Genomic DNA, 23,256 nt, shown 5'->3' on the forward strand with positions numbered 1-23,256 from the left:
ATTAAATGTATCCCTTTAATTTGGCGTTTATGTTCTGTTGAGTATTTATGCAAGGTGTGTGACTGTTCTTAATAATGTATGTTTTTATTTTTAGTCTATTGTAAACAACGTGGCCTGAAATATATGGCAATGGGAAACTTTGAGTGCAGAAAATATATTGTGCAAGAACACAAATCGTATTTTGAGGAAAAACTAAACGTGAGATAACCAAACTCATAGTTGAGCAAACAAGAGTCTATTCTGCGCTCAACAAATGTTTGTTATGATTCAAATGAACATGCAATAAGAACCTCTTTCACTCAGTGCCCTCTCACAAACTCTTCCACCATGCTGACAGCCAGCTGCACTATCACTCACTCAACTTCACCAGGGGCCTCATGTACAAAGACTTGCGTGGATTTCCTACTGAAACATGGCGTAAAACCCAAATGCCCTCCTACACACAAAAATATCCGAATGTATGAATCTGTGCTTATGCATTAATCCAAGCACCTTTCCTTTGTACATCCCAATCAATGTGGAATTGAGCGCACATGACGGAGTATCCGAATCCTCCCGGTCCACGCCCCTACTTAAATATGCAAATCATATTTAAATGAGCCCTGCACCTGCAATTCCTCTCTCTGCATGATCAAAAAATAAAGAAAAAAGAATAACTTAAAAGAAAACGAGATTGAGGTGCTACTTTCTGAAGTGGAGGCCCACAAAAATGTGCTCTTTGGCACGCTGTCCTACGATACAAGCAGCAAACATAAGAGGAGTGGGTGGGAGAGCATGAGCGAGGCCTTTAATGCTGTGGGGTCTGAGAAGCGCACACAAGCAGAGGTGAAAAAGAAGTGGTCCGATTAAGGTTCATGAGAAGCGGAGACTGGCTGCCCACCGCCGAAGTGTGGCCAAAACAGGTGAGGGGGCCGGAGAAGAGGGGCCCACCCTGTTTGAACAGAGAGTCGACACTGCTCTGGGTGGTGGGAGCACATGTGGGTGACTCTGATTACCCCCAAGGTAAATACCTATGTCTTTGTGTAACTCACAACAAACATGTTCATACAGTAACCTAAGTAAGTAAGTAAACTTTATTTATATAGCACCTTTCACAAATAAAAAATCTGCTTTACAATCAAATACATAAAAATAATTATAAGAAAACACCACCAATAAAACAAATTGATAATTATGAAATCATAAAAGACAAAAAAGACCATAACAAGATAAAAAATAAATAAATATAGATGTAGACATAGGTCACAACTGTCTAACTAAAAGCTTGCTTAAATAAAAAAAGTTTTCATCTGCTTCTTAAAAGAGTCCACAGATTCAGCGCACCTTAGTGAAAGAGGCAAGGCATTCCAGAGTTTGTGCAAAAGTGCACCGGGGAAAAGGTGTGGCAGATTAAGACATTTCAGACAATCGCTAGAATTACCACGGCTACTGGCACCAGACCCTACTACTACTACTACTGGCTACTCCAATTGATCCTCGTTAAAGGATTTAAAGTGTACTCATTCCAATTACAGGGCCTCGAAAGAGTCCTGTATTGTTGTTTTTCGTCACTACCTCCCCGAGTCGGGAGTGGGTAATTTGCGCGCCTGCTGCCTTCCTTGGATGTGGTAGCCGTTTCTCAGGCTCCCTCTCCGGAATCGAACCCTGATTCCCCGTTACCCGTGGTCACCATGGTAGGCACAGAAAGTACCATCGAAAGTTGATAGGGCAGACATTCGAATGAGACGTCGCCGCCACGGAGGGCCAGCGATCGGCTCGAGGTTATCTAGAGTCACCAAAGCGGCCGGGGCACCCCGAGAGGCACCCCGCATGGGTTTTGGGTCTGATAAATGCACGCATCCCCGGAGGTCAGCGCTCGTTTGCATGTATTAGCTCTAGAATTGCCACAGTTATCCAAGTAACGGTAGAGCGATCAAAGGAACCATAACTGATTTAATGAGCCATTCGCAGTTTCACTGTACCGGCCGTGTGTACTTAGACTTGCATGGCTTAATCTTTGAGACAAGCATATGCTACTGGCAGGAACAACCAGGTAGCCCCTCCGCAGGGGTGGACGCTGCTGGCCCCCGCCAACTGGCTGAAGGGGGGGCGCCTTCGGCTTTATGCCGGGCAGGACCGCCATCAGGCGGCTGCTTGGATCAGGTTTTGAGAAACTCTACGCTTTCCAGCCAGCTTCGTGTTCAGTCTGCTGGGGCAGACGGGGCGTCTCGCTACACATGGGTCGGTACCGATGGGACAGGAGGATTTGTAAAATCCTGCCCATTAAAATCATTCGGACCTCGTCAGACGAGTCTGCGAGCCGGATAAACCCTTTGCCTTATGTCCACGTGGGCTGGTGGGGGTCCTGCGATGGCAGGCCACGTGCGCCATTCGATCAGTCAGTCTCTCCGGGCGGGAGAAGGGAGAACAGCTGCCCACCGCTCCCTATCCGATACGGACTGTTTGGTGGGCTCACTGCCCACGGTTCTGTTCTCCAAATACTCGCCCTCTGATATCAGACGGAAGGTAGTTTCGTCGTCTGCGAAAGAGTTTGTCGGACGTCTTTTCTGAAGCTCAGCTCGTGCCCCTGGTACTAGATTACTTTTTTATTTTTTCTTTACATTTCACAATGTAAATATGAGCTTTAAAGCTCAATAGCTTCCAGGTCATGTGACCTGTTGGCTCAGAATCAATGTAGATCTACACTTGTTGTATGAGACACACATTTTTATAGCATTTTATCACTTCTCATATTTTCTAATACATTTGATAATGTAAATCTGAGTATTAAAGCTCAATAACTTCCAGGTCATGTGACCTTTTGGCTCAGAATCAATGTAGGACAATAGATCTACACTTGCTGTATGAGGCACACCTCTTTTCATAGCATTTTATCACTTCTCATATTTGTCTTATTAATTCTTAATACAGTCCATCATGTAAATATGAGAATTCTTTCCAGGTTATGTGACCTATTAGCTAGAAATCAGTGCGGGATCATACTTGTTTTATGAGACACAACTCTTTCTTTTTTTTTTTAATCAAATCTTAACATTCTTCATATCTTTTAAATAAATATTTTTAAAATTTGATACATTTAATATCCACATTTTATTCCCAGTTGTCTCAAAGTATTTTCCATAAAGTCTGCAATAAGGGCGCACTGGAAAATTTTTGAGCGGCTGGCTTGACCGCAATAATTAACATCACGGGGAATAATATTAGGACAATTACACAAATAAAGTCTGTTCCCAACAATTCTGTTACTGAATGTACGAATCGTGCGTTGTACCAGGCCCCCCCCACAAAGCATTTGCGCATCACATACGATCTGTACATTGATGTAACACCTGAGCCATCCCTAACTATAAGCTTTATCGAAAAGGAAAGTTTTAAGCCTAATCTTAAAAGTGGAAAGGGTGTCTGCTTCCCGGACACACGCTTTCTTCCAATTGCACCATTTACAATGTCTTCCAATACCGCTAAAGCAGCCATTGTTTTTAATGGTATGCATTGCAACTCTTTGCACATGCTTTTATGTCCACTCGTGTAATTGCAGACACATGGGTGTGTTAATTGTTCATCAGTGTTAATTGTTCTTGTGTCTCAGATGTGCACATCTGTCTCAGATGTGCACATCACTCATTCTGAGGACAAATTGTGTTCACATGTATTTATTATAACAGTTTCTCAACATCACCTCTAAGTGTCCCCAAAGAATCAACAGCTGTGTTAAAGTGCGTACGACAGCCCTGAAGTTGGCGTGAGGCACCGCACATTTCCATGGTCATTTCGCTCTTGATACATCTGATCGTTGACGTGAAAGTGTGTACTCCAAACTCCAAACTGTGCCATAAAGTCAACCAATCAGATAATTTGAGTGGCAATGAATTATGATTGGCTGTTTCGGGTCCAATTACTTAGTAGTATCCAGAAGTTTGACCAAACAACAAGAGCATGGAAGAAACATCTACTGTCTGAGAAGTCTATGTGTTAAGAACACTGAACACTGGATGAAAACACATCTTCGGTCAGTATTTTATTGTAGATAGTGACACTAAATCATATTTTTTATATTTGAGTGCACGCACTCAGACTGTGACTTTCCTGCACAGCATCTTGGCACTTATGATGACTTTAGAATTATGAATGAAGCACACAAAAAAAACTGTAACCTATCAATTTTTTTTTTAATCACCAGCTAATTTATAACATAATACAATTCTGTGTACCGTCACATGGACTGTGTGAAGTGTGTCTTCACACTTGGTCTCACACTTAATGGGGATTTGGGGTTGGCCAGGTCTCCACTGTACTTTCACCGTTTGAAGACACTTAAAGAGATTATTGCAAAGAGAGCCATGGGGAGTAAAGCTTCTTGAAGCTCAAACTTTCAAGTATTTGCACAATATTTGCTCACAGTTTTAGGTCCAAGAGGGCAAAACTGTCATTTGCACTTACTTTATTATTGTGAGTCAGTCTGAGGGTGTCTTTTGTTTTAGGGCTGTCCACGGCATTACAGTTCATGTAATGACAACATTAATAGCATCCACACTGGTGAGCAATACAGTGATGCAAGCAGGGACCTTTCTTCAGTTGTACCCAAACCAAAAAACGTTTTTTTTCTTTGTTTTCCGCTTCATTTGGGCAGGTGTGCAAACTCATCCAGTTTCTGGTTGTCAAGTAGCGTGGTGTGAAGGGAGGACCCAGATGCAGAACTCAGAAAAACAAGCTTTATTAACAAAACACGGAAGAAAAGGTGTGGCTGAGCAGGATATCAATAATCTTTGACTGTCAAAGAGAGTAAGTGATGTAGAGCACAGTGCATTTTGGCTAGAAAAAAACAAAGCCAACTGTACGAAATCGACAAAGCAGAGGTAAACAAAGAAAAGTAGGAAAATGTCTCATGGGCAGACGTGGAGTCCTGAAGAGGAACAGGTTCTTATTGATATATGGTCAGAGGACTATATATTACGGTTACTTGTTTATTTTTGTTGTGAACAAGCAACCCAGTCTCACAGCAAAACATAGTATCACAATTTGGCCCCCAAATAAAAAGCATGATTTAAAATTTAAACAAAAAAATAAAGAAATAAGAACAATAGATCAAATCAGAACAATAAAGATAAGATTGAATAAAAAAAGTAATAAAATTATATGTAAGATAAGATATAATAAACTGTAATTAAAATTATAAAAATCTAAATGATGATAGAATCAGTAGTTAAAATATGATTCCGTTTTGAAACTCAAGCTTATTTGGAGCTTCATTCAAATGCAGCTGAAAATAGATGTTTCTTCAACCTGGACTTAAATACACTGAGTGTTTCAGCTGATCTGAGGCTTTCTGGGAGTTTGTTCCAGACATGTGGAGCATAGAAGCTGAATGCAGCTTCTCCAGGTCTGGTTCTGACTCTGGGAACTGATTTTTAAAATAATTAATTAATTAAATTAAAAAAAGGTCACTGATGTATTTTGGTCCTTGACCATTCAGAGCTTTATAGACCAGCATCAGAACTTTAAAGTCTATCCTCTGATGGACCGGCAGCCAGTGTAAAGACTTCAGAGCTGGACTGATGTGCTCCACTTCTTTGGTCTTAGTAAGGACTCGAGCAGCTGAGTTCTGGATGAGCTGCAGTTGTCTAACTGACTTTTTAGGCAGACCTGTAAAGATGCTGTTACAATAATCAAGCCTACTAAAGATGAATGCATGGACTAGTTTTTCCAGGTCCTGCTGAGACATCAGATCTTTTAGCCTTGATATATTCTTAAGGTGATAGTAGGCTGACTTTGTTATTGCCTTAATGCGTTTGTCCAAATTTAGGTCTGAGTCCATCACTACACCCAGATTTCTGGCCTGGTTGGTAGTTTTTAGGTGTAGAGATTGAAGCTCTGTGGTGACCTGCGATCATTTCTCTTTGGCTCCAAAGACAATTACCTCAGTTTTATTTTTGTTTAGCTGGAGAAAGTTGTGGCACATCCAGTCATTAATCTCCTCAATGCATTTACCAAGGGCCTGTACAGGCCCTCGGTCTCCTGGTGACATTGTTATATACATCTGTGTGTCATCTGCATAGCTATGGTAGTTTATTTGGTTGTTTGTTATAATCTGTGCCAGTGGGAGCATGTAGATGTTAAACAGAAGAGGTCCCTGAATGGGACCTTGGGGAACTCCACATTTGATTCTTGTCTGCTCAGATGTAAAGTTACCTATTGACACAAAGTACTTCCTGTTATCTAAGTATGTTTTAAACTAGTTTAGTACAGTTCCGGAAAGACCCACCCAGTTCTCCAGTCGTTTGAGTAATATATTGTGGTCAACTGTATCAAAGGCAGCACTGAGATCCAGTAAAACTAAGACTGACATTTTTCCACTGTCTGTATTCAGACTTATGTCATTAAAGACTTTGGTCAGAGCAGTCTCAGTGCTGTGGTGCTGTCTAAAGCCTGACTGGAAGGTATCATAGCAGTTATTGGAAGAGGACCAGGAGAGGAGACCAAAAGACTAAAACTACATAAATAACATTAAAAACAGGACGTTTGTTTGTTGTAGTTTTTTATATAAATGTCATCATTAATAAATGAATATGTACTTGTGTTCCTGTTTTTATCTTGTTGTTGTCTTCTTCTCAGTGAATAATGGAATAATGGTGAGAGGAATCGAGGAAGCAGGATGCAAGGAGAGAAAAGACCATACAGAAGGTAGAGAAGGAAACAAAGATAGAGGAGAAAAAGGAGGAAAATTTGATTAAAAAGGATTGAGGGGATGAAAAAAGCAGAGAAAAGAGGAAACAAAGGAGGAAGTGGAGGCGATGAGGAGGGCAGGCTGTGACAAAGTCAGTCATGTGACCCTGGTGCCCTCTGCTGGACAGAAATATCACTACAACCTGCACACTGATAACCAATCAATTCATGATAATTATATTATCTTTGTGATGTCATGCTGACACGACCATTATGGGATCAGTATACAGATCCACTGGAAATGGAATTGTGCCCAAACTTGGCCAAGCTGCAGCACAGGCTAAACAATCTTGTTTTGGTCCAGTTTTTTGGGCAGTGAAAATGAGCCACTCCAGTCACATATTCTCAGTTTAAAACCAGTTTACTAACTACTACGGATCAGAGGTCAGAACTGTTCAGGTAGGTTACTGTGGCCTTAGATGGTGGTGGAGGTGTGATGGATTGGTTATCAGTCGTAACATTGGTAGTACTGACTATGAATATATTCTAATGGTACTTCTTAGACAGATCAAATACATTTTAATTAAATAAATGAATCAATAAGAACTGATGTATGTTTAGTATATTTTGGGAGAGGCCAGGCTTGATTGATGCTGCAGGAACTTGGAAGGGTCAGTCTTGAGAAAAATGGTACCTTATGACATGTGAAGACGGAGACAACATGTCTGGAATTTCCTTTTAAAAATCATTTGGGGAAAATAACACCTGATGACAGACACGTACCTCATTATTTTTTTGTTTTACACGTACCTTAGAGTATAAATAGGACCCGGTTTCTTTGTTCGAGGTCTTACCTCTGATGCATGTGAGTTGTATGACCCAGTGTACTCATATTAAAGAATATTTTCCACTAACGACTCCTGATTCCAGCCTCATCTACTTTGGCTCTTGGTCCTGATGACATCAGATCAGCTTCCCAGGAAACCTTCTTCTTAAACTCTAGTAAAAACTTCTATTATCATTGTGAGTTAATTCCATTTATTCATTCCATTACATTCATGAAGCTTCCCTTGGCAAAGCAAATCTGTTTGGTATAAAAGGTATTCAGATTACAATTCTGCTGCCATAATGCTGAACAGGACAAGGGGAAAAAAAAATAAATAAAAAGAAAAATAGAAAAAAGAGTTCATTCCCCCAAGTAGCCACAAAACGTTTAACAATCTACAGTCTGCAACAACTGTAAGAAATATGTCTGAATTCTCTCCCGAATTGTCTTCATGAAGTGAAGTGCTAGTAACCTCTCCTTCTGAATTAGCTTCAGATCAGACTGCTGAATGCTGCTGTTCAGCCAGAAGAAGACAAGAGCAGCCATGACAGGATTGGACTAGAAGAGAATGAGCTGCACTACACGACTCCCCGGAGTGGGAATGGGGCCATAGGAGAATTTTCTCGTGAATGGGAACATGAGTTACAAAAGTAGCTCCCAGCAGGATTTTCGCTCCTATGTGCTGCAAACAGTAATACTGATATTTGATAGTGTTTAATTTTTGGTTCAGAGTTTATGTTCACACTCTATCTGATTTTCAGTTTTAGGTGAATATGTTTTAATTGATTATTTTATTTTGTTTTAATAATTTTGTGTTAGTTATGTGTCGTCATAGTTTAGGTTTTTAAGTTGAGTGATTTCAGGGGGACTATTGTAGGGAGAGCAGGGACTTGACACGGGTCGAACCACATATTGTTCAGGACCAGAATTAACTCTGTCAGGATTTAGGTTTTTGTTTCATGTATTGTCTTGTCACTTCCTGTTATATTTTGAAATATTGACGTCTCCTCTCTCCTCCCGTGTCCGGTGTCTGATTGTCTTCTCTGATTCCCTAAGTGTTTCCACCTGTTCCACCTCGTCTCCCTGTCCAGGGCCCGTTTGTCGTGTCGTCAGTCCGTCATTCTCGTCATCTGAACCAGTCTTAGTATTTATTCCCTGAGCCACTGAAGTGAGATTTTCTCCTTCAGAGTTTTTTCTTGTATTTATTCCCTGAGCCACTGAAGTGAGATTTTCTCCTTCGGAGCTTTCTTGTATTTATTCCCTGAGCCACTGAAGTGAGATTTTCTCCTTCAGAGTTTTTTCTTGTATTTATTCCCTGAGCCACTGCAGTGAGTTTTTGTGTTGCTAAAGTTTTGATTCCATAGTAGGTATTCTCAGTATTTATAGCCTGTTCAGGAGTGATTTTGGTTTGTTAAATGTTTCATAGCCACCTCGGAGTAGCGGAGCGTCTTGTGTTTGATCCTTTATGATATTAATTAATGTTAAGTTAAGGTTAATGTTAAGATTAATTTCGCCTGTTTTATGAGAGCGCGTCTTTTGTTTGATTGCGCCTCAACAGGAGAGCGTCTCTTTATTTTGTTAACATTTATAGCCTTTTGTGCTCCTCCCAGTGTGGAGTGAATTTATGTTTAATTGTTTCAGCCGCGCGTGTTCTCTGCCTTAGGTTACAGAGATGAGCGCTGAGGCGTTTCATAGCCCGTTCTTTTGTTCTGTCTGGAGATCTCGACCTGCCTTTCTGTGAGTTATTTAACATTTGTGCTTTGAACCTGATCCTGCATCTGCATCCTAAATCCCAGACTCTGACACTGACAATGCGGAAGATGTAGCAGCATTCTCAGACAGCAGGTGCCAGACAGAGACTGGGTTTGGGCCACATACACACAGAATGACATCAAGAGGTATAAGAAGATCTCACAAACTAAGCTCATTGGAAATGTCCATGCATGCTGCCATGTACATGTCTCTGTGTCGTTCTGATCAATAAATCCCCATAAGAGGCTGCAAGGGTGAGTCCGACTACTCATTTCTCCACAACAGAAGTCCAGTTGCCCTTTTTCACACTCTAATGATAAGATTACCATGACCCGCACGACTGAGAATCTTCTTTCACTGATTGTTGGTTCAAATCCAGTCCTTTCTCATTTTCTTCCAGCAGTTTTGTTTCACTTCTGCAATTCTTACATTACTTTTCTTTCATCCTGTAATGTTTACAGCTAGGATGGTTAAATTGAACATGATTAAGGTTCAAACAGATGAACATGGTTAGGGTTCAAACGGACGAACGTGGTTAGGGTTCAAACAGATGAACATGGTTAGGGTTCAAACAGATGAACATGGTTAGGGTTCAAACGGACGAACGTGGTTAGGGTTCAAACGGGCGAACGTGGTTAGGGTTCAAACGGAAGAACGTGGTTAGGGTTCAAACGGAAGAACGTGGTTAGGGTTCAAACGGACGAACGTGGTTAGGGTTCAAACGGACGAACGTGGTTAGGGTTCAAACGGAAGAACGTGGTTAGGGTTCAAACGGACGAACGTGGTTAGGGTTCAAACGGACGAACGTGGTTAGGGTTCAAACGGACGAACGTGGTTAGGGTTCAAACGGGCGAACGTGGTTAGGGTTCAAACGGACGAACGTGGTTAGGGTTCAAACGGAAGAACGTGGTTAGGGTTCAAACGGGCGAACGTGGTTAGGGTTCAAACGGAAGAACGTGGTTAGGGTTCAAACGGAAGAACGTGGTTAGGGTTCAAACGGAAGAACGTGGTTAGGGTTCAAACGGACGAACGTGGTTAGGGTTCAAACGGACGAACGTGGTTAGGGTTCAAACGGACGAACGTGGTTAGGGTTCAAACGGGCGAACGTGGTTAGGGTTCAAACGGACGAACGTGGTTAGGGTTCAAACGGAAGAACGTGGTTAGGGTTCAAACGGACGAACGTGGTTAGGGTTCAAACGGACGAACGTGGTTAGGGTTCAAACGGACGAACGTGGTTAGGGTTCAAACGGACGAACGTGGTTAGGGTTCAAACGGAAGAACGTGGTTAGGGTTCAAACGGAAGAACGTGGTTAGGGTTCAAACGGAAGAACGTGGTTAGGGTTCAAACGGACGAACGTGGTTAGGGTTCAAACGGACGAACGTGGTTAGGGTTCAAACGGGCGAACGTGGTTAGGGTTCAAACGGAAGAACGTGGTTAGGGTTCAAACGGAAGAACGTGGTTAGGGTTCAAACGGACGAACGTGGTTAGGGTTCAAACGGGCGAACGTGGTTAGGGTTCAAACGGACGAACGTGGTTAGGGTTCAAACGGAAGAACGTGGTTAGGGTTCAAACGGACGAACGTGGTTAGGGTTCAAACGGAAGAACGTGGTTAGGGTTCAAACGGAAGAACGTGGTTAGGGTTCAAACGGACGAACGTGGTTAGGGTTCAAACGGACGAACGTGGTTAGGGTTCAAACGGAAGAACGTGGTTAGGGTTCAAACGGACGAACGTGGTTAGGGTTCAAACGGGCGAACGTGGTTAGGGTTCAAACGGAAGAACGTGGTTAGGGTTCAAACGGACGAACGTGGTTAGGGTTCAAACGGACGAACGTGGTTAGGGTTCAAACGGGCGAACGTGGTTAGGGTTCAAACGGACGAACGTGGTTAGGGTTCAAACGGACGAACGTGGTTAGGGTTCAAACGGACGAACGTGGTTAGGGTTCAAACGGAAGAACGTGGTTAGGGTTCAAACGGAAGAACGTGGTTAGGGTTCAAACGGACGAACGTGGTTAGGGTTCAAACGGGCGAACGTGGTTAGGGTTCAAACGGGCGAACGTGGTTAGGGTTCAAACGGAAGAACATGGTTAGGGTTCAAACGGAAGAACGTGGTTAGGGTTCAAACGGACGAACATGGTTAGCTTTACATTTTTGAGAGAAAAAAATGCATGTTTGGGGTTAGAAAAGTATACTCGGTCAACAAAATTGAATTCCCTAAATAAACATGGTCATCTCATGATTTTGACATTTGGATTGCGAAACATATTTTAGAATTTCTGGTGAAGCTGGGCTGCTCATCCAATAGCTGACCCTTAGGCGAGTTAGGTGATTTTTGTGGTGACAGGAAAACATGCTTTAGAAGGCCAAACTAGCCAAAGGTTTTGTAGAGGAAAAAAGCCCTGTTATCTTGAGATAAAGACATAATTAACAAGTTATCACTGCAAAATAAGCTTTGTTATACTGAGATAATCTCAAGTCATGATTATAGGCATAATCACTATTGTGTAAAAATCTCCTTTCTGTGGTCTTGAGAGCATCTAAAAAGATATCAGATGATGTGTTTACAGTATGGTGTGAGGAGAGAAAGATGAGTAATATACAGAGTAAACTAACTTTGAAATATCCAAAATGACTGCTTTTTCAGAATACCTTTCAAATCAAAAACGATCAGAACAATCTTACAATAAACGTTTGTTTCTGTGTGACATAGCAGAGACAGCCTGAGGTGCTGACAGTGAAACGAGCCGTTTTATTAAAAAGGGACAGAGCTCATTCCAGAGCTCCACTTCCAGGAGGCTGACCCGGGGTGTGCCAGCGTTTCCGATCACCTCATCTTGCTCATAGACTGCTGGAAGCTGCCCTCGGCCGCTGTCGGATTTCTCTCGTGCTCCATCGACAACAAGGCGCGCGCCTCCAAGTCAAGGCAGCAGCGGCACGCGCATCTCCGGGTACAGCATCCAGCATCTGCAGTGCTCGAGACGCTTCTTAGCGGATCTGGACTGACACTATGAGCTTGCGTTGTGTGTGATGGAGGTAATGATTTGACTGAGAACGCGACCTCAGAATGTTGTGGCATCGCGTGAGGGGCCCGATCACGACAATGAAGCTGCTCTTTGTGGTGACACTCTTAATACGCGAGACACTGTGCGGGTCTCCGAGCGTCCAGATCGGTAGGATTTCTATTTCCGTCATCATCCCATCGTTGCCATATTTATGTGTCTTGCTCTGCTGTGAATTTTAAGCAGCCAGCTCCTCTGCTTGCTTTTCCCTCTTTGCCATCCTCGCCCCCCCTCCGAGGGCCTCTCTCATCTGTCCTGATGCTGCTGTGGGGATGAGAGGCCCTGTGACAGGACGACGCTCGCTGCAGTGTTCGTTTGATCATCTTTTTCATTAGAATTTACACATGCAAGCTTCGCATTAGCAGTGCAGGCTGTGGTGAGAAGGTGCTTTCGCATGTATGAGCACATGTGTATGTCTTGATGCCATTGACACGTCAAGGCGGGTGAGTCCAAGATCATTCGAGTTGAGCTCTACTGACGTCGAACTGCAGCTCCATTTCATGCTGAACCACAAAACAGTAGCCTGTAGATAGCGTTTGTTGGGTTTTTCCCCCTAAAATTTCAGTAAAGCATTTAATAGAAATAATGCTCTGTGTTGTCTTCCATTTATTGAAAATGTCAAACTATATGAGAGATAATTTTCCATAAATATCAGGACTAAATGCAGTGTTTGCAGCTGACCCAGCTAAAATCAGTGTTGGATTACCTCCCATTTTGAAGTAGGGTATGGAATCAGGTCTGCCATCCGTATACCTTCAGAGAGGGATCGTTTTTACTCTTCCAAACTTTTTGGATTAAGTCCACCAGCCGCCATCTGCGCTTGGCTGGATTGGTTGGATTGAATGTGCTGTGAAAACCAACGATGCCTCTAGAACTATATATAGAATAATGGACATGGGCAAGAAATAATTATTCATTTTAAAATGATTTTAAAATTTTAAAAGAAAACCTATTTCAGAGTTTAGGTTATACATGGGAAATCACTTTGACTGATATGCTTGTAGGTTTGAAGTGAAAAAAGAATTGAATACTGCCTACCAACCAATCCCTCGTTTTATGAGTTGCATTTAGGCCTTAAAAGAGATCCAATGAATCCAACTTACAGAAAGGACACAGGGGGTGTGCAGTTAATTGCTCTTGACATTGTCATATCAACCAATTAAATTGCATATTTTTCTATCTTAACCACATTACTGACAAATGCTTTGGAAAATGCTTTTGGAAAATATGGAAATATCAAACTGCTTTTAGATTTCAGTGGAAGGTGTAGGATCCTTTTTTATTACATGTCTTCTCTTAAAGCAGCCACTTTAGTGGAGGTTGGAGGTTTTTCCTTGAAAAGAAAAGACCACTTTCATGTATTCTTAAGTCTCTGTTTATTGCTAACAGTTACGATGGAATGAATAATGCACTAAATAATAAAACTGTGGGCTCCTGAATTTTGTGCTTGAGCTCCAAAAATGTTTGGTCAGAAGCAGCAGTGCGATTAGAACAAAGGTTATCCTGGATCCCTCACTGTTGCTTCTCCTTTGTCAGCAATGCAAGGCTGATGTGCATTAAAGTGGGATGTTCATTTGTGCAGTAGTTTTGAAAATGTGTCATCATGGTGAGCTCAATATAGAGATCACAATTATTTTGTCATGATTATTCATGGATTTTAGTGAGAAAAAAGTTTTTAATACTCTTCCGTGAACATAACACTGCTTTCATCCACATTGTTCTAAATTCCTTCTAAGGTTCAGATATTGTCTTCTCAGAATGAAACTGGTAATCTCCGTTCAACTACATTCAGTGCAGCTCTTAGAAGAAAAATAGCACCAAAGCCTTTAACAAAGTGAATCAACAGGGCCCTGCTTTCTCTTCCACATTGTGTGTAAATAACTCAAACCTGTAGAAAACAGTGTCAGTGCTGGTTGATGTTGGACTGTTCACGTTAACAACCATTGGACTGTTTTTCTTGGCCTTCGTGCATTTGTCATACTGCAGTTTGTGGTTTCTTTTCAGATAGACTGTGCAGAGTTCTGTTCTTGGTTATCATTGCTCACTCTAAATCCAAACAAATGATGATTCCAGGGACAAGCTCTTCTCCCTCCACTGTGCCAGGCATTTGGTTTTTGTTTCCACGCTTGCTCCCTGTTCTCGTTTATCCGTGTTTATGTCGTTACTCATCCAAACTTCAACCAGGAAACTTCTAGCTGCGCTGTGCCACGAACAGCTGTGATTGGCACATGGTCAACGGAGAGCGCTTGATTTAGTTTTGCTTTGCATTACATCCCACAACATATATTAAACATCAGACAATCACGTCTGTTTTAATCATGGGGGGTCAAAATAAAGATTAAAATTCGTTTGAATGTGCAGCCCTAACCAGAAGTGAACAAATAAGATCTGGCTCTCACTCTGTCACCTTCTGCTCAGGAGGTCTGATTCTGGATAGACCACAGGGAGGGAGATATTTGGCTAATACGATTTGATGAAATCAAAGTATGCAGCGTCAGAAGAAACATGGCCCAAAGACTTCAATTTCAACATGTCCTCAACTTCCGTTAAGACAGTCTGATGATCTTGGTGATCTTCTGAGGCTCACTGTCAGCTTGAAGATAAATCTTCAGAATGTATTTTGCCATCCCATGCTTCCTCGAACTGTGATGCTGTCAGTGGAGTCAAGTGAAAATCAATTGGGTACCACTTGACCAGAATATCTTAAAGACTGGAGTGCCAGTCGATAAAAGTTGTAAACAACTCTCTTGCAATCCCTCATAAATTGGTCCCCAGGTCTTTATACATTTCAACAAGTATACTACAGCCAGTAAAGATTATCCATAGAGACATGACAAAGGCATCAGGGTCTTGAACAGTCAGTAAGTAAGCCAAATGCACTGGAAACTACATCTCTTCTCTGTCTGGTATCCTTTTGAATATGAAATAGGCCAAAACAATCCATGCCAGTAGAGTGGAAAGGTGGTTTAAAGAGGCAGAAATATACAGGTGTGAAGTTGGTCATGAATGGTGCTGATTGCTTAGCTGTCGGTCTCCAGCATTCTGGCCAGGAAACTTGTTGCCTCTAATAGACTTCACAGCCATGCAGAAGCCTAAATTATCAATTCCGGATGTCACAGCCAGTGGTCAAAGTCTCCGATCAGCTGCGTTGTGATTCAGCGGTGTGAATCTTTTATAAGTAGATGTATAACTAATGGTTCAAGCCCCTATGCCCAGCACAGCCTGTCATAAACTCTGCTGAGTTCAGAAGATGTGTCAGACTCAGATTTTTGGCAGGCACCCTGCATAGAGGAGGGCATAGACATCTGGGAAGCCATCAGTCTGGGCTTTTCATTGGATAAAATGCTGGGCTTACTTGTACGTGGCTGCAAGGAGTGGCCCATCATTGTTTGGCCACCCTGGGAAGTTACAGTGCTGTAGCATTGGCCAGGTAATTCCAGGTGTCATAGCTTTCTTGGACAGCTTGGTTTGAGCTAGGTTAGTGCTGGTAATCCCACAGAACATGGTTTATCAGAGTGTGGACCATTTTACCACCATGTAGGATTTGCTATGTTAGCCAAAGCCTTGGGACAAATGTTAGCAAAATTGTTCTTTGAGCTAACATGACTTAACTGGTATGTTCCTGTGCCACAGCTATTCAGATCACCAGAAAGAAATTGGATTGACAAGAGTCTGACTGCAGCTAGCAGTATACCATTGGTGAACTGGTCCAGTACTATTTTATTAAGAGGCATATTTTATTAATTTGTCGTAGTAATAGTAGTATTTCCATGGGCTGCATGCTGGTGTGGTCGTGGGTTCTCTCTGGTACTCCAGCTTCCTCCCACTGAAAGCACGCATGTCAGGTTAATTGGTGATTTAAACTGTCCCTAGGAGTCAGTGTGAGTGTGGATGATTGTTTGTCTCTGTGTGGCCCTGTGATGGATTTGTGACCCATCTTTCAGGTACCCTGCCTCTCGCCCAGTGGCAGCAGGAATAGGCTTCATAATTTGTAATTATTTGTAATTTGTATTTATTGTGCACCTGTATACAAAATTACAATCCATCCAACAATATTTATGCAACAAATATCCATCAACTCAATATGACGTCAGTATTCGTGGACTTCCCAGAATCTTTTTTCCTCTCAATTTTGTATTACTACTACAACTACTTTTTCCCCTTCTTCACATTCACAACTGTACAAAAAAAAGCGTCACTTTCGGCAAAAATTAAAAAAGAAGAATGAAAATGAAAAGAAAATAATAGCTGTCACCAAACTTCAGTGTCCATAGAGTTTTCCTTCCTCGATGCCCAAGAACTGAAAAGAAATGAATCAGGAATAAGAACAATTCCTTTCAACTCGACCTGCAGCTACGGTTATTTTTGTTTTACAATTGAATTATTCTGTTAATGTAAAGATTTTTTTAAAATCATCTAATGATTATTTTTTGTTTAGTTGATTACAATTTTGGTTAATTTATCAATAGATGCTAACCATAACTTTCATCAACAATTCAACCTATATTCAGCTTACTCGATTATTGTCACTTTGATTATTGATTATGATAGCCAACATTCATGATAATTTAACAAAATAGCACAGGAACTTTTAAAACAAAATTAATTTATCAGTGTTTTTTGATAAAAAAAATTTTCAAAAGATCATATTTACTTAAACTTTAAACAGGATAAAATACAACTGAGAGAGCAAAGCTGAGATGCATGTGAAGGTGGTGAGAAACGCAGTCATTGGTCTACAATAAGACAAACGAGCAGATGCAAGGTCCCGAATGAAGCATTCTCAAGTGCAAAGAAGCTCTTGACGCTTTTGTGCGGAAACTGGATTACAGAGTTGGGAAACTATTGAAAGGGGAGCTACAACAATGTCAGTTCAGTTTTATTTATATAGCGCCAAATTACTTAAATAATAAAGTCCCATTCAAGCCAATTGGAATTCAATTCATTGTAATCATAATCCAATGCAATCCAATTAATTAATTTAAAAATAATCCAATTCATTCATATAGAGCCAATTCAAAAAATAATATCCTAGCTAAGGAAACCAACAGATTGCACCAAAACTTGTCTTCAGTCCAATCTCCCGTCCTGAGCCTGAGGGACTGTGGAAAGGAACGACTCCCTTTAACAGGAAGAAACCTCTGGTAGAACCAGAACCAGGAAGAAACCTCTGGCAGAACCAGAACCAGGAAGAAACCTCTGGCAGAACCAGGAAGAAACCTCTGGCAGAACCACAACCAGGAAGAAACCTCTGGCAGAACCAGACTCAGGAAGAAACCTCTGGCAGAACCAGAACCAGGAAGAAACCTCTGGCAGAACCAGGAAGAAACCTCTGGCAGAACCAGAACCAGGAAGAAACCTCTGGCAGAACCAGGAAGAAACCTCTGGCAGAACCACAACCAGGAAGAAACCTCTGGCAGAACCAGACTCAGGAAGAAACCTCTGGCAGAACCAGAACCAGGAAGAAACCTCTGGCAGAACCAGAACCAGGAAGGGTGGCCATCCGCCTCGACCAGCTGGGGTTTGAGAAGACAGAAAAGAGGGAGGAAAAAACACCATAGAAGCTTATGTGACATTCAGCGTAATATAGTGGTTTATTGTTAATTGTGATCTTCCTTTTGATTACAGAAATTCATTGAGCTTGTTAAGACTTGTCAGACACAGAAACTAATGATTCTGCCTCACTGCAGACAGCCACAGTTGCCTTACACACTCTCAACTTCCGCTTCCCTGCTCAGATACAGAATATGACCTCATTCTGCCAGCTCCACAACAACTGCTGTAGCTGACCCGAGGTACAATTTAGAAAATGTTCAATTTTCATGCTTTCCAATCCACATTTGATGGTGATTGGAAGAATTTTAAATTGCGTAACAGTGTGAAGATGTGCTTGTTGATCATTGATCTGCATTTGACAATATTCTCTTTAAGTCTTTCAGTGGTCCTTCAATGTAAATGAAAAAGTCTATGTGAAGCAAATTCAGACACATCCACCCCTAACATGATGTCATTTTTTTTAAACTTTTGTTTTTTGGTCTTAAGTCTTACCTTTGGATAGTGATAGTTTGGGGATTAACATGTAAGGCACGTGCATTTAAATACGCACGGGTGGCATTCGTCATTTACAGGTTGTTTACGCACTTTTTCCTAAGTTAAGAGCGTTTGTTGAATCTGACGTGACGTGTTCTATGAGACCTACTTATGAAAAAAGTGTGAGAAATTTAGAATAAAAATACGAAAATGTTCTTGCATGAGGCTCAATGTTGCAGAGGTCTTGTGGTTTGTTCAGATGCAGCTTTAGAGAGAAGAGGCTTTCTCCTGCAGCCCTTCCAAACAAGCCATCCTTGTTCAGTCTTTTTCTAACCGTGCTGTCATGACCTTTAACCTTTAACATGCTAACTGAGGCCTGTAGAGTCTGAGATGTAGCTCTGGGCTTTTTCACCTTGGGGTGACCTTTAACCTTTAACATGCTAACTGAGGCCTGTAGAGTCTGAGATGTAGCTCTTGGCTTTTTCACCTTGGGGTGACCTTTAACCTTTAACATGCTAACTGAGGCCTGTAGAGTCTGAGATGTAGCTCTGGGCTTCTTCACCTTGGGGTGAACTTGCTGGGACGTCCACTCCTGGGAAGATTGACAGCTGTCCTGAATGTTTTCCCACTTGTGAATAATCTTTCTCTCTGTAGAATGATGGACTCCAGATAGTCTGGAAATGGCCTTATAACCCTTCCCAGACTGATGGGCAGCAGCAGCTGCTTCTCTGCTTCATTGCTGGTGTCTTTCCTCCTTGGCATCATGTTAACACACACCTGAAAACTGACAGAACTTCTGCTTTTATAGAGCTGCTCACACTGACTGATGATCAGTTAATCGAGTATATCTGATCAGTCCTTACCTTATATACACAGTATACATACTTGTCTGTATGTGTTTGAATTTTGCAACAGTTTGACTCTCATTCTCAGTGCTACTCCAAACTCTTGTTTCAGTAGTCCACTCCTGGGTTCCCAACAACTGAAAGTTGCCATGGTAATCTTGGCAATGTCCAAGCCAGTTATGTTTGTCAGCTCACATAGATTCCACAATAGGTGACAGAAGGCTTGTCCTGACCACAATTTGAACTACTGACATCTTTCAAGGGCTGCAACATTATTACTATGACCACCAGCCACCTCCCCTACAATTTCCATCTCAAGGCACTTAAATAATATAGTCCAATTCAAGCCAATTGGAATTCAATTCATTGTAATCATAATCCAATTAATTCATATAGAGCCAATTCAAAAATAATATCCTAGCTAAGGGAACCAACAGATTGAACTGAAACTTGTCTTCAGTCCAATCTCCCGTCCTGAGCCTGAGGGACTGTGGAAAGGAACGACTCCCTTTTAACAGGAAGAAACCTCTGGCAGAACCAGAACCAGGAAGAAACCTCTGGCAGAACCAGAACCAGGAAGAAACCTCTGGCAGAACCAGAACCAGGAAGGGTGGCCATCCGCCTCGACCAGCTGGGGTTTGAGAAGACAGAAAAGAGGAAAAAGAGGGGGAAAAACACCATAACGCCATTCAAAGGATACCTGCTGGAACAGGGAAACACAAGTTAATAACCACAATAATGTCACATGTACATAAAATCATTGGAGAAATTAAACGGGGGGGGGGGGGGGCAAAGTGAGGAAAGGTGTGACAGATGAGGTCCCCCAGCAGTCTAAGCCTATAGCAGCTTAACTATGGGATGTTTCAGGATTACCTGATTCATCCCTAACTATAAGCTTTATCAGAAAGGAAAGTTTTAAGCCTAATCTTAAAAGTGGAAAGGGTGTCTGCTTCCTGGACATTTACTGGCAGCTTATTCCACAAGAGAGGAGCCTGATAACTGAAGGCTCTGCCTCCCATTCTACTTTCGACTGGCACTACGGTCATTAAGAGCTTTATATGTGAGGAGAAGAATCTTAAATTCTATTCTGAATTTAACAGGGAGCCAATGAAGAAAAGCCAAAGACTAGACTAAAAACATAAAGATATGATACTATCCGATGCGGTGAAATGTCCGTATACATTACATATACAGGAAAATCCGCATCGCATACCTGTCGGATTCTGTTTTCAGATATCCCCGTGAAGGGACAGCAATGGATCCTGAAAAATCGCAAAATCCGGATCCCCATCTGCGACGTATCCAAAAAATACGTGTCTATTTGATCCCCCACAGTTCCTACTTAAGATTTCTCTGCATACTCACTGCATCTTTGGTGTTCACAGATTCATGACCTTATTTGACGGATGCCCGCCGGATATTTACGGATTTTTAATTATGCAAATGTGGGAACCCGATGGTTTATGTACTAGTTCTCTTCATTAATTTCTAAATATGGCATGTAGGCCTTCATGTAAAAGTATTAACCATCTTAAATGATTGTATCTTCTAAGCTCTTACCTTATCAGACCTTTTAAGATCTCTCAGTCAGTTTTCTACATCACCATCAAAGTTAAATTGTGACAGTCTATAAGTTTGGTTTCTGTATCATCATCATGTTGTACAAATCACTAGCTGGATAATGAGCAAATTTCTATTTCAACAAGCCATCCATTGTCTATAGCCTTAATCTGTCAGTCATCCCAGCGGTCATCAGGCGAGATACACCCTGGACAGGTCACCAGTCCATCACAGGGCCACACAGAGACAAACAACCACACATGCACACTCACAGGACAATTTTAGAGCCATCAATAAACCTAACATGGGAGGACGCCAGAGTACCCGGAGAGAACCCATGCATACATGGGGAGAACATGCAAACTCCACACAGAAAGGCCCCAGCTGAGAAGTTGAACCTGGAACTCTCTTGCTGTGAGGCGACAGTGCTAACCACAACACCACCGTGCATACACAAAAAAAATCCACGGTTTAATTTCAAATAAATGTTGTTGATGCCTTTTGGACGCTGCCTCATGCTGTATACGCCACTGGGCACTCTGCGGTGTACCATCTTACAGGACTTTCTTTGTAGCTCGGCAAGTTTGCGCTGGCACCCATCTGAAATGTATGCGAGTTTTGTTGCCCTCCATTCAGGTGGATACACTTTCCATGTTTCCTTGTGTTCAGTGTCCGTCTCCTCATCGCTCATCAGGCATGCAAATACCTTTATGGTATCTGTACTCCTCATCAGTTAAAATGGAACGAAGAACAGGTCGCTGCAAACTTAAAAGCTTAAACAGAAAACATTTGTTAGATATTACTCATGATAATGATGACAGTCATAGGTCAACAAGAACACTTTTTAAATGTATACATTAAAAAACAAACACATTAAAACATGTTTTTACCTCTTCTGCATTGCCAGAAACTACATCTTTATCCACAGTTCATACAAAATATTTCAGCAATTGTATCCAGAGATAACACTGCAGACTATCTCCAACACTGTAATGTGACACAAAAGCAAATCACAGCTCTCTTTTTCATTCTAAGGATCTTTTAAAAAAAACATGTCAACAATCCATAAGTTAGTCAACTGACCTTATGCCTTCTGTTGTTGAGAGCTTTGGCCCTCCGATCCTCTGCCATTCTGTTGTCCTCAGTCAACTTAGAGTCAACTTGATGTTCTCGAAGTTTCTTTTGCAGGGTCCTATGAACACAGAAAGTGACACATATCAATATGTGAAAGACCTTTTCAACCAATTGTCATACTTTCTTTGGAGAGAGAAATATTTGTAATGAAAAGGGCCGTGCAGGAAAGTTTGGACCACAACGTTTTTCTGAACCTGCAATCAAAACTTAAATGTTCTGTTGTATTTTACACTTAGTGTTTTTTTGTTTTAGTCTTTTTGTGGACAGGAGCCTCATACTTTGTTGCATAGTTGTAACTATCAATGATAACAAATCAAATTTGTTGCTAATATTTGATATATCCAAGTTACCACCAAAGCCTTGTTTGTGTACTTTATCGAAAATGTTTCATTAAATTCATTAAAATCACTAAACTGTCATTTAAAGGGTTAAAATCCTGAAAATTATTGAATGTTAGGTATTTTTGAGCAGGAGGGTATACTGAGGGTATCCTATACTTGGATCTGTTACAGATTAGATCTTCCCCGGAAACATTTTAGATATGTGGCAGATACGTAAACTTGTATACTGTTGGATCTCTCTGGATATTAGGCCTTTTAGTGCAGCGTGGAGATACATTATCGCTGCTGTTAGATCTCACCAGAACTCTGGCTGCAGCATTTTGGATCAGCTGGAGGCTTTTCAGAGAATATATGGGACAGCCCAATGATAAAGAATTACAGTAGTCCAATATTGAAGTAACAAATGCATGGACTAGTTTCTTTGCATCACCCTGAGACAGGATGTTCCTGATTTTAACAATATTACGAAGGTGAAAGAAGACAGTCCTAGAAACCAGTTTTATATGTGCGTCAAATGATAAATTCTGGTCAAAAATAACTCCAAGGTTCCTCACTGTAGAACTAGAAGCCAAGGAAATACCATCTAGAGTAACTATATAACGAGACAATTTCTCCCTTAAGCGCTCAGGTCCAAAGAGAACAACTTCAGTTTTGTCTGAATTTAAAAGCAGACAGTTCTGAGTCATCCAGGTCTTTATGTCTTTAAGACAGGCTTGTAGCCTGACCAACCTGTAGGTTTCATCTGGTTTCATAGATAAGTACAGCTGAGTATCATCAGCATAACAATGGAAATTTATACCATGCTGTCTGATAATGTTACCTAATGGAAGCATGTATAAAGTGAAAAGAATCGGCCCAAGCACAGAACTCTGAGGAACTCCATGACTTACTCCAACGTGTGAGGAAGATTCTTCATTTACAAGAACAAACTGGAATCTATCAGATAAATATGACTTAAACCAGCCTAATGCAGTTCCTTTAATCCCAATAACATGTTCAAGTCTCTGTAACAGAATGCTGTGATCGATCGTATCAAATGCAGCACTGA

At 41.5% G+C, this 23,256-nt stretch overlaps 1 protein-coding gene across 4 annotated transcripts in view; it reads left to right on the plus strand.

Moving 5' to 3' along the window:
• The first annotated feature begins 12,104 nt into the window (after window positions 1-12,104).
• LOC140304859 (glutamate receptor 2-like) overlaps window positions 12,105-23,256 on the plus strand; it is an 85,506-nt gene continuing 74,354 nt past the window's right edge. For all 4 annotated transcript variants that reach the window (XM_072383661.1, XM_072383660.1, XM_072383659.1 and 1 more), the window contains exon 1: window positions 12,105-12,409. In XM_072383661.1, the coding sequence (XP_072239762.1) occupies window positions 12,304-12,409 (106 nt within the window). In that variant the 5' untranslated portion in view covers window positions 12,105-12,303. The remainder of the gene's footprint in view (window positions 12,410-23,256) is intronic.

Source organism: Leuresthes tenuis, unplaced genomic scaffold (assembly GCF_036924035.1).
Source record: "Leuresthes tenuis unplaced genomic scaffold, fLeuTen1.0.hap1 SCAF_4, whole genome shotgun sequence".
Classification (NCBI taxonomy): domain Eukaryota; kingdom Metazoa; phylum Chordata; class Actinopteri; order Atheriniformes; family Atherinopsidae; genus Leuresthes; species Leuresthes tenuis.